General features: G+C 41.9%; 1 protein-coding gene across 1 annotated transcript; it reads left to right on the top strand.

Moving 5' to 3' along the window:
* The first annotated feature begins 4,614 nt into the window (after window positions 1–4,614).
* LOC309689958 (uncharacterized protein) lies at window positions 4,615–14,174 on the top strand. Its single transcript, XM_082506702.1, has 2 exons — window positions 4,615–5,185; window positions 11,230–14,174. The coding sequence occupies exon 2, from the start codon at window positions 11,522–11,524 to the stop codon at window positions 13,082–13,084; it is 1,563 nt and encodes a 520-aa protein (XP_082362828.1). The 5' UTR covers window positions 4,615–5,185; window positions 11,230–11,521; the 3' UTR covers window positions 13,085–14,174.
* Window positions 14,175–17,715: the final 3,541 nt, after the last annotated feature.

Raw genomic sequence — 17,715 nt, 5'->3', positions numbered from 1 at the left:
GATCAGTTTCTCCAGCCTGGATGAGTCCTTCTTTGCTGTGCTGCTCCCCCAGCACACCACAGCATAGAAAAGTACTCCAGCAACCACTGACTGGTAAAACATCCTCAGGAGCTTCCTGCAGATGTTAAAAGACCTCAGCCTCCTGAGGAAGTACAGTCGGCTTTGGGCTTTTTTATACAGGTGCTCTGTGTTGCATGACCAGTCCAGTTTATTGTCCACTCACAGCCCGAGGTACTTGTACTTGTTGACCACCTCCTAATTGAGACATTATTTATATTATTTCACTTTCAATGTGAAAAATGCTGTAAAAACGTTGAAAATAATGGTCACCCCTGTTCGCTGCAATGTAAAATAGTACAACTGCTGTCAGCCTTCATTAAGTTGCATCATTTGAACATTTGCATATTTTTATTCAACTTCTGCAGGATGCTTTGATGAAAGACTCCCTTTTCCCAAGTAGAGGCTTTACTAGAGGTCACAGGAACAGCGCTGCTGTTTTGGATGCGGAAAAATGTTGTCTTTCACTCTACCTGAGCTCAGTGTTTCAGTAAGGGCTCCGCCTCATTGTAGCTGACGCTGAAATGTTTGTGTGGGTTGCCATGACAACACCAGAAGTGCATCTGAGATCGTGTCCAAATTCATGGGCTGCATCCTCCTGAGGACTCGGTGTTCTGACAAAACGTCTTACTTTGGCAAAACGTCCTACCGTAAGTAGTTCATGCGTTCTCGGCGGCTCTAGTGACCCTCGAACTCTCGGCTAGCTATCGAGGTGGTGGATAACATACGTCTCCCCCACAAGAGCACGAACCTACAACTTTTCTACTACTGGTTTTACAAGGCGTACACGGTAAAAACATTATGCTGTTATTTGTTAAGCACTTGTGCATCTTGTGAAAAGAAATAAGTGGCTGAGATGGATGTCATATGTGCTATTGATATTATTTTACTCGTTTCTAGTTTTCACGGTGCTCCATGATTGTGAGAGGAATAAAAAAGAATTGTGGACATCAGTACGAAGCATGGATTCTTTTGACCAGAGTAGATACACTGGTCCCTTGAATATACTAATCTTTTTGAGGTGGGTGACTGTTCCTGTGTATTTACAGAAACAATGGTTGTGATAACCTCAGCTGTTTCAGAGGGTGACTGTTCGTTGCTTTGCGCACTTTTAAATCTGTATACAATGGTTTGTTCCCTTTTTGTGTTCTGAGGTTTAAACAAAGATGTACTAGATGTATTATACCGGTCCCTCGAATCTACAAATCTTTTAGATGTGGATGACTGTTCATTTTCATCTGTGTTTACAGAAACACTGGGTGTTGGAACCTCAGTAGTTTCTTTTTGGCTGACAGACTCTGGAGCTGTACAAGAGGAATAAAGAGCTGCAATGCTTTTGTGAACCTGACCTGGGAAGGGAGAGAAATATATTTTTGTTTTGTTTTTGTTTGTCTTCTTGTTTTATTTGATTCCTTGTGGGATTTGGATCCAACAAGTAAAGTATGCATATTATGCACACACACAAACACACATGCAGCTATTACCATTTCTTGTATTCTTGAATAAAGACATTGATCTGACACATTTAAAATGCAGCCAATTGTTTTTATTGTTATATTATTAAGAAAAAAGAAAAGGTGGGGGTGGGGGGATGTAAAGAAGAGCTTAAAGGAAAGGGCTAGAGGAGAGAAAACCCCAACAATTAGCAGGGCATTTTTTTACTTGGACAAATTGTTAATAAAGTTTCCATATCTGTAACAATGATGACAATATAATTGTTTATAAACAATTATATTGACAATTATATGTGTCCAGTATGTTGGCTCATTTTCTTTTACTTTTTGCATTTGAAAATAAAAGTTGGGCTGATTTTGACACCATTACAAGAAGTGTTGTTAATGATTCTTTTTGAATTAAAATCAGGTTACCGCAAATTGTTTTTTAATTTAATTTCATTTGAAATGTTTGTCAGTGGGTAAACAATTCGTAATGCAAAGTCAGAAACATCGAGTTATTCTTGTACTGCATGCTTGCAATAAATAAGTTGTCCTAACAGTCAGTCAAAGGAGCTTGGAAAGAAAAGCGTCTGGACTTCTTTGAGTTGAAGTGACTGATATATATATTTTTTGTCTGTTTGTTTTGTTGGTTTTTGTTTTTTGCCCTTTATCACCATTCCTCTTCCCTGCTGTTTTTCTTTCCCTCTTTCTTTCTCCCCTTTCTTTCCCCCAGTCATGTCTGTCCTATGTGTAGCAAGTGAAAATAAAATAAACAATAAAAACAAAGGTGAATCAAATAGACCAATACGGCAAGGCCGGGATGGTCCATTTGGTAAAGTAAATCCGTTAGTTATATTTAACATAATGTTAAATGGCAACATTCTGTTTACAATGTTACCATTTCACATTATGTTAAATGGCAACATTCTGTTTACAATGTTACCATTTTACATTATGTTAAATGGTAACATTCTGTTTACAATGTTACCATTTTACATTGTGTTAAATGGTAACATTCTGTTTACAATGTTACCATTTTACATTATGTTAAATGGTAACATTCTGTTTACAATGTTACCATTTTACATTATGTTAAATGGTAACATTCTGTTTACAATGTTACCATTTTACATTGTGTTAAATGGTAACATTCTGTTTACAATGTTACCATTTTACATTATGTTAAATGGCAACATTCTGTTTACAATGTTACCATTTCACATTATGTTAAATGGCAACATTCTGTTTACAATGTTACCATTTTACATTATGTTAAATGGTAACATTCTGTTTACAATGTTACCATTTTACATTGTGTTAAATGGTAACATTCTGTTTACAATGTTACCATTTTACATTGTGTTAAATGGTAACATTCTGTTTACAATGTTACCATTTTACATTATGTTAAATGGCAACATTCTGTTTACAATGTTACCATTTTACATTATGTTAAATGGTAACATTCTGTTTACAATGTTACCATTTTACATTGTGTTAAATGGTAACATTCTGTTTACAATGTTACCATTTTACATTATGTTAAATGGTAACATTCTGTTTACAATGTTACCATTTTACATTGTGTTAAATGGTAACATTCTGTTTACGATGTTACCATTTTACATTATGTTAAATTGTCAGTAGGCCTGGTACCGGAACCGGTACTGGACCCCCTTTTACTTTCAGCCATCAGAAGAGGGTACACTGTGGTCATAACAATACTCAGACTGTAGCATTTAAAGGTCCCAAAGTGTACCAGGAAAATATCCCCCGCACGATTACACCAGCAGCCTGAATTGTGAATGTGAGGGAGGATGGATCCATGCTTTCATGTTGTTCACTCCAGGCTGATATAAAAATGATACAACTAATACTACTTCTACTAATAATGACAATAACAACAAAATAATAATAATAATGTCAAAAATACCAGTAATAATAATAACAATAACAACATAAACAACAACATTACTACTAATAATAATAAAGATAAACAAATGTATTAAAAAATTAATAATGATAATAATAATAAAACTGATCATAACAGTAACAATATCAATCATAACAACAACAGTACTAACAACAATAATAACAATAACAATGAAGGTGTTGCTGCAGATCTGAGTCCCGACTCTGCTGCCTTTCTAGTGCGGCAAAGAAAGTAAGAAATAGAAAAAGAAAAACACAAATAAACTGAGTGTGAGGGTTTTTCTACAAGTTACACTGAATATTTGCACAGACATGCTGACTGTTTGCTGGGAGACGTCACCTGTCTTTTATAGAATAGCAGGTAAGCTGTTCTCTGCCGCTGCTCACACACAGACTCACACGTGGTCTGGCAGACCAACTCGTCATCGTACGTGAGCCGGCTGTCTGTGTCGTCGTCTCTTCCGCTCATCTGGTGAACGCCGTCACAGACGTAATGTCCTGAGAGGAGAAGGCGCACTTATTAACGTCTCATAAACTTTCAAAGCTGACCTGCATTCAGCACATGTGTCTGAAAGCACCCACTCACCGCTGTAAGCTGAGGAGCCCAAACGACTGATCACGCTGACCAACAAATAGCGAGCAGTTTACTGGGAGAGGGCAGCGGCACCACCCGTTAGCTTAGAAATGGGCTCCATCCATACTTGAAATGAACAGTGTGCCTTTTCCCTTACCTCTTCAGTAAAGGCTGTGTCCTGGCTGATCACCAGCTGCTGTGTCAGAACAATGGGGCTGTTCTTCTTCTCCACGGTGAACGATGGAGTGAACGTAAACCACTTCAGCTGGAGGATCAGCACACTGAAAGAGATGAGACAAAGAGGAGAGGCTCAAAGGAAGACGCAAGGAGGACATGACATGAACAAAACTGACACCGACTGAACTGTGGTGGTTTGAGGCCTTTGGGGACCGATTTGAGGTTACTCACTTTGGCAGGTTCAAGAACAACAGCTCCTCTTTGATCTTCTTAGCTCCGCACTGGCATTCGTAGTCCAACAGGCCGCCCTGCAGCAGGGAGCAGGAGGAACAGGTGCATTAGAGTTAAACTCTTTTACAGATGAATTCACATATTCGTGGGAGCAAGCCTGTTCACAGAATAGAGTCTGTTACAGGAAAAATGTTTCTATGTTTCTTTACCTTCTTTTAACTGTGCAAGCATGCCCTTTTGTCTATGGTTAGATTAGTTTAGAATTATCTTTTTAGACTTTCTCAGCAAAGACATACTGTTTTGGGACATATTGTTTTAGATTGTTTTATCTCTCACAGCCTTCTCCCAGCTCTCTGCTGACGAGACTAGCGCCACATATGGAGTTGTTTATTTTATTTGTTTTGTATTTTCTTATCCTGTTCTCACTGTCTTTCCTATAAAAATTACCAAGCCACTGTGCATGGTGTGAGTTGTCCTTAGCAGCTCACCCGTGTACACGTTTGATAAAGAAAGTAACTTTGTCTCATTGTGTCTTTATTTCTCCTGGGTTTTTTACAGAGTTTTCCCCCAACATTTCTTGGTCCTTCGGAGCCGGAGCGCCTCCATCGTGTCCCATCTCCGTGACCAGTCCACGTTGCTCGTCTGTCGACAGCCCACACACTAGGTGTGTGGTCAAAGACCAAGGGCGTTAAATTCGAGTCTTGGCCAACGTTCTTAGAAAGCGACCCACGGTGGTGGGGCCCGATCGAGGTGGACCAGACCCGGCGACACTGACCAGGTAGATACAGACACACTGACACAATCTTGCGTAAAATCGTATTTTAAATTCAGGGAATTTAAAATAGCGAAAGTAGCTCGTCGCGACTGGAAGCTCCCCACTTCTGTGGGTTTAAAGTAGCTCGTCGGCTGGTAGCTTGGAGCTCGTCGACTGGAAGCTCCCCACTCTTGTGGGTTAGGTTTGGAGCTCTGAGTAGCTCCCCCAGCTGGGTCAAGGGAATAAGTAGCTCGTCTACAGAAAGACTGGCAGCTCCCCTTATTATAAGGGTTCCGATCGCGCGAATAAGTGTGAATGTGAATGTGAATGTATGTGTGTATTGTTGTAACTAACGGAGCAAGCTGACTTTTCACGGTCCAATAAGAGACTGAGCCGCTCCTACTGTGTTTTTCTTTCACTGCTGTTCGCTGAAGTGCTGGTGGTTTGGGAGAACGGTCGAGTTCCGCCTCGTAAAGTTCACACCGCTTTTGGAAATAGTCCGAAAGTAGAAGGGCGTGTGAGCAACCACTCTCATTCCTCATACCAGCGAAGGTGGATAGCAGCTGTATTGCCAGTGTATAAATAAATAAATAAAAATAAATAACTAAATAAATACATAAGTAAGATACACTAAATAATAAAAATTGAAAAATGGGGAATAAAACCTCTAAACCTGTTGCCAATAATGGGCAGTATACACAAAAGTTCATTAATGACGAACAGTGGATAGAAAATAAATATCCAGGTGCAGGAAAAATCAGCGCAAGGAGATGGCGTAATCCTAAAAAGACGTCATGTCCTGGGTGGGAGGGTACGTGCAGCCCCGCAGCTTTAACACAGCTCAAAGATAGCTTATTAAAGGAAATAAGTGCAACCACAAATCTTAGAAAGAAAGGAAAACGCACAAATGAATTAACTTTCCTAGATGCATGGAAAAAAGAGCAACAGAGACGTGCTGAGAATAGAGAAAAGAGACAGAATAAAAAACAAAAGCAAAGCTGTGAGGTGCCTGAAGCAACGGCTGCAGCCCCTCCCCCCTATGTTACTGCCTCTGCATCAACTCCCAAGCAAACAGACAAAGATGCAGCTGTGAATAACCCTTACGGTTCAGTGCAGGCAGATTTAGCTAAAATGTCATTAACACATGCACCTGAAGCAGATATAGGGGAAGATCATGTAGGCAGGGAAATATGGCCTGACCCCCCAAGCCCCCCAGGAGTATTTCCATTAATAAGTTCACCTAACCCCAGATATGGTCAGCCGATTGGACCTATGGGGCATCAAGACGCACACCCCACAATTCTTGTGTTTAGACCATGGTCACATGAGGATCGCAAAAATGTTCTTAAAGATGTCCCGCCCCTGCATGACGGTTTTGACACATGGAAGAGAGCAGTTGAAGCAATTAGGACTCAGTGGTATTTAAACGGTCATGAAATGTACCAGGTACTTCAAGATCTTTTAGGTTTGAAGTTTGGCTCAGTGAAAGGCTCTTTCACTGGGGGGGCAATTAATAATCCTTTAGATTCTTTAGTGGTCGGCAACGGACCACAACCCCTGCGTGCAGGTGACCCTGAATTAGAAGGCCAACTACATAATTTCTATGAACGTGTGAAACTACAGCTGGCCCCCAAGCCAAACTACAATAAAATAGGAGAGGTAAAACAGAAAGAAAATGAAACTGCATCAGACTTTTTAGACCGCCTGCGCCCAGTTTTTAGGCAGCATTCAGGTTTAGATTATGCCGATGGCGATGCAACGCCATTCCAGCAGCAATTAAAAAATGCGTTTCTAAATGGCCTGCTCCCACCAATCAGAGCACATGTAGAGAAACATTGGGTCACAATGAACACTGGCAACCTGCCAGATGCCCTGTTACATGCTGAACACGCCACAAAAGTGCACAAACAGAAAAATAAGGCTGACGTCTTCACCATAGATTCAGAGACAGGTTTCCTTGCATTTTCGGGAGGCTATCAGAGACAGAAAGGGAAGCAAGGTAATCGACAGCAAGGCCGCAGACACAGAAACAGAGACAGCAGATATGAAAGAGACAACGCCTGTTTCAACTGTGGAAAACGAGGTCACTTTGAACGAGAGTGCAGAAGTAAGCCACAGACACATAATAGTAGGAGGAACAATGACAGGCAAAACAGTGGCGAATCTATGGAAAACAATGACATGTGACTAGAAAACACACAAGACATGAACATTGATGAGGGAGGGGAAGTTTTTAACATAGAACAATTGCTATTAGGGTCAGAATACAAACCAATGCTGCTAATTCACGTGAACAGGCAACCAATCCAAATGTTGTGTGACACCGGAGCATGTAAAACGGTTCTAAGGCAGCCGCCTAAAAACTTACAGTACTCAAAAGATACATTAGTTGTGAAGTCAGCCACAGGCCACACCACTGTACAACAACTAACTGCCCCGTTAGAACTAATGCATACCGAAAGTGGCCGCAGGTGCTTCATTAAATGCATATATGACCCGTCATGCCCAGTAAACCTACTAGGAAGAGACGCTCTGACAGAACTCAAGATAGGCGTGGTACCGGAAGAGAATGGCATGATTGCTGAATGCATGCTAAATGACAACACTCCAGAGCCAGATAGCATTAACACGGCACACAGCAGCAACGTGTGTCTCTCTCAAGGCTACGGTGTCCCACATTATTACTGGACTCTTGAGTTGCCCGAGCTCACAAAGCTACACAATGTGGCCCGCAAATATACACCCCCCACATCCTATTTCCAGAAACCCACTGACTATCACAACACGTTGAGATTTAAACAAACTCCAGGCCCAGACCCACTTTACGATCAGCAAGTGTGGAAGCTAGGGCAACAGAGTTTGACCTTACAGCACCTGTATGTCACAAAGTCGGGAAATGCAGTGTGCTCAGTAATCCAATCAGCAGCCGTGAAGGCTTTGAACCGCATGCCTAAGCCACACGTGTCTGTAGCGCATGACTATCATTCAGACTGGAAGGATTTAGGAAATGTGTTAGCCAGGGTTGAAGCAGACACTTATGAAAAAACGGAAGACACTCATGAAGGCTGGCTTCAAGGCCGCCGGACGGGTTGTTTCCGACACACACTGGGTTGGCTGGTCGCAGTCAGGCCCGCTGTACACCTAGCCGATGCCGCTGAATCACATGCACAATTAACTGAATGACATCAGGCAGCACTAGCTCAGCTGCCTAAAACTCTCTGGTCTACAGGCCCTGCTGATGTAGGACTTATAAAAAATGCAGATGAAGTAAGAGTAAAACCTCTCTCAAAACACAGACCACTGATATCTCAATACCCACTCACTACTGAGGCTAGACATGGCATTCGCCCAGTGATAGCAGACATGGAGAAGGCAGGAATTCTAATAAAAACAAAGACAGCCACCTGTAACACTCCTATCTTTCCTGTTAAAAAAGCTATCACGGGTGCATACCGTCTAGTACATGACCTGAGAGCTATAAACGAAGTGACTGAACAAATCCCACCTGTGGTTGCTAATCCACACACTATTTTAAATCAGGTCACACCGAACGAACAGTGGTTCTCAGTAATCGACCTTTCGAACGCTTTTTTCTCAGTTCCACTGCATCCAGACTCACAGCCATTGTTTGGCTTCACCTTTGAGGGTCAGAGGTACACATACACTCGTTTGCCCCAGGGTTTCCAGAATAGCCCAACCCTCTATGCAGAAGCACTGAAGAAGTCAATGTCTAGCTGTAAGCTCCCACAGCTAGGTCAATACTTGCTGTATGTAGATGACATTTTAATAACCGGTCACACACAGCAGGCGTGCAAAGACAACACACTTGCTGTGCTACAGCATTTGGCTGAACAGGGCCACAAAGTCTCAAAACACAAACTGCAGCTGTGGAGTGATAACGTTACATATCTCGGACACACACTCACAGGCCAGGGCAAAACTGCTGGGAACCAGAAAGCTGGCAGTGCAAAACACACCCAAACCTAAAACAAAACAACAGATGATGAGTTTTTTAGGTTTGTGTAATTTCTGTAGAGCTTGGATTCCAGAGTATGCACTAACAGTTCAGCCACTCCAAGACATGATTTATGGCAAAAACCTCGCTTTGCGCGACACAATAACGTGGACGGTAGAGGCAGACACAGCATTTACTAACCTAAAGGTGGCTTTACAAACAAATGTAGTCCTGGCCCTGCCTGATTATGACAAGCCTTTCGTGCTGCATGTTGATGGGGGGGCCGGCTACATGAAGGCAGTTCTGACACAGGCTTTTGGTGACAAACAGCGCCCTTTAGCATTCTACTCGTGTAAGTTAGACGCTGTAGTTTCGGGCCTGCCGACTTGCGTCCAAAGCTGTGCAGCGGCCACAGAAGCAGTAAAGAAGTCAGCAGACATTGTCTTAGGGCACAAACTAGTTGTCAAGGTCCCGCATGCTGTCACATCTATACTGCTGCAAGCCAATCTCTCTTACCTGACTCATGCCAGACAGCTATCGTATGTAGGCATTTTACTATCACAGTCTCACATCACACTGGAAAAATGTGGCACACTGAATCCAGGGACTCTAGTGAGCACACCAGCTGATGGAGATGTGCACAACTGCCATGCAGAATTAGACAAAGACACCAAACCCCGCCCTGACATCCATGCTGAGCCACAAGCTGGTTTTAGTGATGTCTTTGTGGACGGATCGGCCTCTAAAGACAACACAGGCCGTAATTGTGTAGGTTACGCAGTAACCACAGACAGTAGAATAATAGAAGCAAAACCACTTTCTTCTTCATATTCTGCACAGAGCGCTGAGCTGATAGCTGTTATTCGTGCATGTGAAATACACAAAGATAAACAAATAAACGTTTATACAGACAGCCAGTATGTTTTCTCTGCTGTGCATCATTTTGCAAAGCTCTGGCAAAACAGAGGAATGATTACATCAACCGGTAAACCAGTCCAGCATGGCAGCCTCTTACAACGACTGCTGACTGTAATAAATTTGCCACAACAACTCGCATTGTGTAAATGTGCAGCACACAAAACTGATAGCTCTTTTATTACTACAGGCAACAATTTTGCTGACAGTGCCGCAAAACAGGCGGCACAAAAGACAAACATGACACTAATGGCAGTAAACACGCATCAGATTCCACTGGATGTGTTGCAAAGTGAACAAAAAGCAGCGAGCACAGCAGAGCAGGCAAAATGGCTAAAACACGGTGCAGTTCTGACAAACGATTTAATGATGTGTTATGGCAAGCCAGTGTTGCCAAAATCGCTCCACAAGATGGCGGCATTAGTGACTCATGGCTGTACGCATTTGTCATCGGGGGGAATGACCTGTATTGTCAACTCTCATTTCTACACTGTAAATTTTGAAACTTCAGCAAAACAATTTGTCAGAACATGCATGACGTGTCAAAAATATAATGCTCAGGGTAACCTGCGACCAAGAAGAGGCCGTTTTCCAACTCCGCCTCATCCTTTTCACACAATTCATATGGATTTTATTGAACTAAGCGAATGTCAAGGGTCAAAATACGCCCTAGTGGTTATAGACGTGTTCTCAAAGTGGCCGGAAATCTATCCAGTGAAAAAGGCAGATGCAATTTCAGTAGCAAAATGCCTGTGCAATCACTTCATACCCACATATGGCATTCCAGCTTTGATACGGTCAGACAACGGCACTCATTTTGTAAATGATGTCATCACTAAGGTCTCTGAAGCACTCGGTTTCAGCATAAAACACCACTGTGCTTATCACCCTCAGAGCGCAGGCCTTGTAGAGAGAACTAACGGCACTATAAAACAAAGGCTCAGGAAATGCATGGCAGAAACAGGAAGGCCGTGGCCTGAATGTTTGGGTTTAGTGAAAATGTGGATGCGCTTAACACAAGGCTCCCATAAACTAACTCCATTTGAAATCATTCATGGCAGGCCGTTTCCACTGCCTATTACCAGTCAACCAATAGACAAAGCAATCAGAGAAAACACATTAGCAGAATGGATGTCTAAGCTGTTAGAAAACAAAGAGATCATTGTACATAATCAACAACCTGATGATGTTTCTCCAGTGTCTTGCAGACTAAAGCCCGGTGACTGGGTTCTGATCAAGGTGCTCCAAAGGAAAAACTGGAGCACACCCAGGTGGGAGGGGCCATACCAAGTCCTCCTCACTACACCGACCGCTTGCAAAATTGCGGAACAACCATCCTGGGTCCATCAGAGTCACTGCAGGCGAGTCAGTGAAGCCATCTAAACACAGCTGACGGCAGGCTTGCCTACTTGTTGTGATCTCGCCCGGTGGAGGGGTCAGCTTTCCTGGCCGGGGGGTCTACTCGCGACAGGAGGGTGTGTTCCGTCGTCATGAGGTGGTGGCTCTTATCAACTGCAGCGGCCCTGACCATGGCCGGGCTCCTCACCTTTGCTTCCGTGAGGGACAACAAGTCACGCTATATGGAGAAAAGGCAGACACTGTATGACAAAGGAAAGTACACCAAGTTTCCCCATGGCTACGCCACTAACTTCTGGTGGCAGTTTATGAACACTACAGCTCATTTGAATAACAAAACTGACTGCTATGCATGTACCCATATGCCCCTATCCTCACAGACGTCTGGCCTGTGGCCGTACAGCATACCTGAAGATCGCAGTTGGTGTCTGTTGGGCCTGGCAACACATCCAGGCTACGGTACTCTTTGGTCCAAAGCCAACTACAGCATCCCAGCAAAAGCAACCTGGAGGTCATCATCACTCACAAATGTGAACTGTTCCGGACAGACCTACCTACTGACCTGGCCCCAAGTCTCAGACCCACTGCCTGATGTAATTCTACTGAACAAACTGAACGCATCACAACTGCCAGTATGTGTGATGAACAATGGCTCGCGGGCAGTGGGGGAGCTGCCTACTCACCTATGTAAGTCCATATACACTTTCTGCCCACCAAGGAACGAGAGGAAGTGTATGACCTGTTCAATCAACGCCACCTGTGCCAGTAACACGACGCTGATGGGCCTAAACTGTCGCCCCGACTACAGCTACCGAATGCCACTACAAACAAAGACTCAGTACCAGACAGGATGTGCACGGACGGCACCCAGCAGCAGAGGAACCAGAGTTTTGGCTGACTGGTACTTCCTATGTGGCAACAAGGCTTATCTGTCACTCCCTGAAGGTTGGGGAGGTCTGTGCGCCCTGGTGGAATTATCAGATCACGTTTTCTTCATGCAAAGTGTTGCACATCACCCAAGCAGCCGGCAGAGACGTGAAGTGGACATCGCCTCCCCCAATTCTTTCGGCATTACAGTGGACACTGGAGTGCCGGGAGAGTTTCGCATCTGGGGAGGAGGAGTGAAATTCTTACAGAGCTTGATCCCCGGCATTGGAGTTGCCGAGGTGCGGGATCACGTGGAAATCAACCGATATGCTCTGCTACGACACATCAACTTGACTAAGACCCTGGGAACCGCCTTAGCAGGAGAACAGCAGGCCATCAGAACGATGGTGCTGCAGAACAGACTGACACTAGACCTGCTAACAGCATCACAAGGAGGAGTTTGCAAGCTGATCGGGGAAACATGTTGCACTTTTATCCCTGATGGATACGAAACTGGAGGAGACATTTATGAAGCTTTGCAGAATTTGACCGCTCTGCAAAAATATGTCACTGAACACACACCTGGAGCAGCTACAGCACAAAGCTGGCTGGACTGGCTGTTCAGCGGTTCATGGCTGGCTGCTGTAGCAAAGCCATTTTTCCTTCTAGGTCTCATCATGATAGCACTGCTCATATTAGTGTTGTGTGTGTTGCCATGCCTAAGAGTAATGATTTCACAGATGATAACAACTACAATGACTGCTTATGTTGCCGTGCCTCAAGAAGAACAACATCCCGTTGCAATTCTGTTAGAGGAGAACTTGTACTAGCTGCTAATAAATGACGTGGTGATTAAAAATGACTTGTCAAGTGATCATGCACTGATTAAAACATTAGTAGGTTATGCAAGTTTTCATGCTTTTATTTTTTGAAGTCTTGAGTTTTAAACAAAGTTTTTCATTTTGAATATAAAGTTTTCATGCTTTTATTTTATTTTTTGAAGTCTTCAGTTTTAAACATAAAGTTTCCATTTTAAATATGAAGTTTTCATTATTTTACACATAAAGTTTTCAATTTAAGGTTTGCATCATTTTAAGTATAAGGTTTTCATGCTTGTACTTTTTGAAGTTTTAAGTTTTCATTTCATAATATAAGGTTTTCATCCTTGTATTTTTTGAAGTTTTCATTTTATAATATGAGGTTTTCATCCTTGTATTTTTTGAAGTTTTCATTTTACATATTAGGTTTTCATCATTTTTAAATATAAAGTTTTCATTTTACTTTTCATCCTTTTATTTTTTGTAAGTTTTCGTTTTAAAATATAAGGTTTTTATCCTTTATTTTTTTTGTAGTTTTAGTTTTATTATTTTTTCCACTTGTTATTTCATTTACTATGATTTTCATTTCCTATGTTTTTCTTTTTATTATTTTCTTTTGTTTTATTCTTTAGACCGAATGACTGCCATTTCTGCTATGCTGACATTTTGAAATATTAAAAATTGTTTAAGATACTTAATAAATAACCTTCACAGACAATTGTTGTATACATTTAAAATAAGTTAAAACAGGAGGGAATGTTACAGGAAAAATGTTTCTATGTTTCTTTACCTTCTTTTAACTGTGCAAGCATGCCCTTTTGTCTATGGTTAGATTAGTTTAGAATTATCTTTTTAGACTTTCTCAGCAAAGACATACTGTTTTGGGACATATTGTTTTAGATTGTTTTATCTCTCACAGCCTTCTCCCAGCTCTCTGCTGACGGGACTAGCGCCACATATGGAGTTGTTTATTTTATTTGTTTTGTATTTTCTTATCCTGTTCTCACTGTCTTTCCTATAAAAATTACCAAGCCACTGTGCATGGTGTGAGTTGTCCTTAGCAGCTCACCCGTGTACACGTTTGATAAAGAAAGTAACTTTGTCTCATTGTGTCTTTATTTCTCCTGGGTTTTTTACAGAGTTTTCCCCCAACAGAGTCTAAACGAGCTCTTACTTTCAGACTCCAGCCCCGCCCTTCAGCAGCATCCTGCTGGCTGGCACAACCTTGCCATTGGCTGCTGCCAGGGACTCAACAGGTTAGAACAAAAATATAAATATTATATCTGAGTTCTTATGTGGACCCGCCTTCCAGACACAACGTCACCTTCCATCAATGTCCACAGGTTAGCGGCCCTCGCTCTGCTGGTCCTCCAAAGTAAGAAAAAATGAGAAAAAATAAGGAGCAGACCAAGCAAAAGAGGGTATTTAAAGAGACAGTGCTCTTAAGGTGCATTTTTGGCGAGTTTTATTATCTAAATGTCATTGTGTCACTTTCTTATGAGGCTTCAGTGAACTGAAAAAGCTTCTGGGATGAGAAGCGAAACGTCTTCAAAAAAGTTAAAGAAGTCCGGTTGCTTTTTTCCCCCAAGCTCCTTAGAGTTCTCTGAAAATGGTCAGGTAGAAGGACTGGACTGAAAATGAGTAAAAAAGCAGCCAAAGCCCAAGGAAGTTGAAAGATTGGAAACTATTGCTGAGGTCATGTCAGTGTAAAAAGTTACCTACAAGTCTGGCACCTTGGAAGCAAAACATAAAGAAATAAGGTGTAAGGCCAAATGTTTGGTCCTGCAGCCAACCGGACCATGAAATATAGAGCACAGGTGAACAAAGTGAGGCAGCAGTTTGCTGATTTCCACCTTGTGCCTTTCATGTTGATCAGCTTAGTAGTTTGCCAGCTTTCTAGCTGTTAAAGACTTTTGGCGAGAGGTTATTCATATTTGAACTCTAATTGAACCCCTCTTTTTTACTGTTTTTTTGTTTGTTTGTTTTTGGGGTTTTTTGTTGTCTTAGATGGCCTGACTCAGCACGTGGGGGCAGTTTCTGAGTTCACCTTCGTTCAAACAGTGCAGAAATGGTTTCGCTATGCTCCAGACCGGATGGGTGGTGCAGGACGCCCGATATCCAGCCCCGTCATGGAGTAAACTAAAAACAGTAAATAATACATTTAACAAACAAGCAAGCTCTAAATTCAAGCGGAGAGACTGCAGACATAGCCGCACCATTCCAGGGATTTTTGGTTAGCATGAGGGGTCTAGCCAGGACCCTTACTGGATACTTGGTGGGAATCGAACGTGCGACTCCAAAGATGTGTAGTATTACCACTACACTATCCAGCTGCGCTACACTATCCAACAAAAAAAGTTTTTAGAAAATTTGATAAAGTCTGATGCTTAATATTGTAGGGATATTAATATCCCTACAATATTAATACGGATTAATAACACAGAGAAGTCATACTTCTGTTATGACAGAATTAATTGGGTAAATTATATTTACAATTGTAACATTGTAAACTTAATGTTATGATTTTACATTATATTAAATTGTAACATGATGTAAAATCGTAACATTGTAAACTTAACGTTACAATTTTACATTATGTTGCAATTTAACATAATGTGAAATTGTAACATTGTAAACATAATGTTACAATTGGAACATCAGTCCATCTATCCATGCATCTTCATCCGCTTTATCCGAGGCCGGGTCGCGGGGGCAGCAGCCTAAGCAAAGAGGCCCAGACCCAACACGCTGTGTACTCACCTTTGCTAAGTACATGTGAGATCTTGAATAAAAAAAACAAAACAAAACACACTTTTCTTTTGTGTTTTATTGAAAGCACTTTACAGAAAGTGTAATTGTTTGTAATGACGAAAGAAGTAGGTAGGTTTGCATGTGTAATTAGTGTGTTATTGCAGAAGAAGCTTAATGTGTAGTTTGCAAAAACAATGGGAAAAAAAGGTGGCCGAAGAAGAAAAGATAAATGTCCTTTTTTTTAAGTATTCCCTCGGCCGGGCGTTTGGCTTATGACATGTGGCGGGGACTCTGCTACAGAACTCCGCCAGTTCGAACCCCCCACGAACTCAGTGCCACGGCCCTGCGCGGGGGGCGGGGAAACGCGCTCGCATTTCCTTTTTGCTTTTTCCTGCTTGAGCCAAGTCCTCCGCCCGCTCTTCATCTCTCTCATTACCCCTTATTACCTTACACTCATGCCTTTGCCTTTCACCACTTCAAAACGAAGCCTACTTCAATATTACCTTCATACGCTCTCTTTGCTTTTGGCTTTCCTCATGCTGTGTACTCACCTTTGCTAAGTACATGTGAACAGATCTTGAATAAAAAAAACAAAACAAAACACACTTTTCTTTTCTGTTTTATTGAAAGCACTTTACAGAAAGTGTAATTGTTTGTGATGAAGAAAGAAGTAGGTAGGTTTCCATGTGTAATTAGTGTGTTATTGCAGAAGAAGCTTAATGTGTACTTTGGAAAAACGATGAGAAAAAAAGCTGGCTGAAGAAGAAAAGATAAATGTCCTTTTTTTTCAAGCCTTCTCTCAGCCGGCAGTTTCAGTGCCACGGCCCTCGCTTGGGGGGTGGGGAGACGTGCCCCCCAAGGAGACCTGCTAGATTGTTCAGAAGGTTGTTCTCATCCATCCAGATGGAGGATCACTAACAGGAGCGTGGAAGACTCCAGAATCCACTCTGGCTGGAATCCGGTGGATATGCAGTGTGTACAGGTACAGGACCATTTAAACGGACAGCATTTATAGAATGACTATTAAAAGTCAGCGAGTGTCAGTAATGTTAATGTGGTTATGTTAGTAATACACCGAGTGCTAATATAAGAGCTTTAAGATGCATTTGTAGATATTATTACGTGTTTTACCGTCTTTATGGTGCTAGCTTAAAGTTACGGTGTAAACGTTAGCTTATATTGGAGGAAAGCTGTTACTGGTTAAACGATGTTAGCACAGAAATATTAGCTTCTGTCATGACTGATGAAGTTACTAGTTAATAAAGTTTTCAGTAAAGTGATTAATCGCAGCCACAGGTTGACAGCAAATATCTCGATTAGCTTCAGTGCATCTGTAATAAATATGTGCAAGTTTCAGTGCTTCGTTTAAACTGTATGATACTTATACTGACCCAGGGTCAGTGTAAAATACAATCCTAGATGTGTGAACAAAGCCACTGTAAATTTAATCCTGCATGACAAACCTCAGGATGCAGATTATTATTACTCTTTCCTGCTGGCACACCTGAGAGTCAGCTAGAAACTTATAGTGACGTGGACATCATGCAAAGACTGCCAGACTCTGTAATACTGCAAATGATCAGTGACTCAGGTTAACACTAAACTTCAAACGGTACCTCTGTGTGCTGAACATCTAGGATTGAGTCAGGCTGCATTGACTGTGGGACTTTAATGTGTTAAAAGCAGGTTGAAGACGGCTCAGAAACATTTGAAGATTAAAATTTAGCATTATGGCTGCTGGTGGTTTGTAATATCTACCCAGCTGTATTTTTGTTACTAATTTATGTTTGTTGTTGTTTAACACAGATTTCAGAAGAGCAAATATGCTTAATAGTTTAACTAGATTTCATTTGTCAGTGTTTGACTGCTGAGTCACCGGAAGAACTCATTTC

The sequence above is a fragment of the Aulonocara stuartgranti genome (genome assembly GCF_965226115.1).
Source record: "Aulonocara stuartgranti genome assembly, chromosome: 2".
In the NCBI taxonomy this organism is placed as follows: Eukaryota; Metazoa; Chordata; class Actinopteri; order Cichliformes; family Cichlidae; genus Aulonocara; species Aulonocara stuartgranti.
The sequence above is the reverse complement of the archived record's forward strand: the minus strand, read 5'-3'. Positions and strand labels throughout refer to the sequence as shown.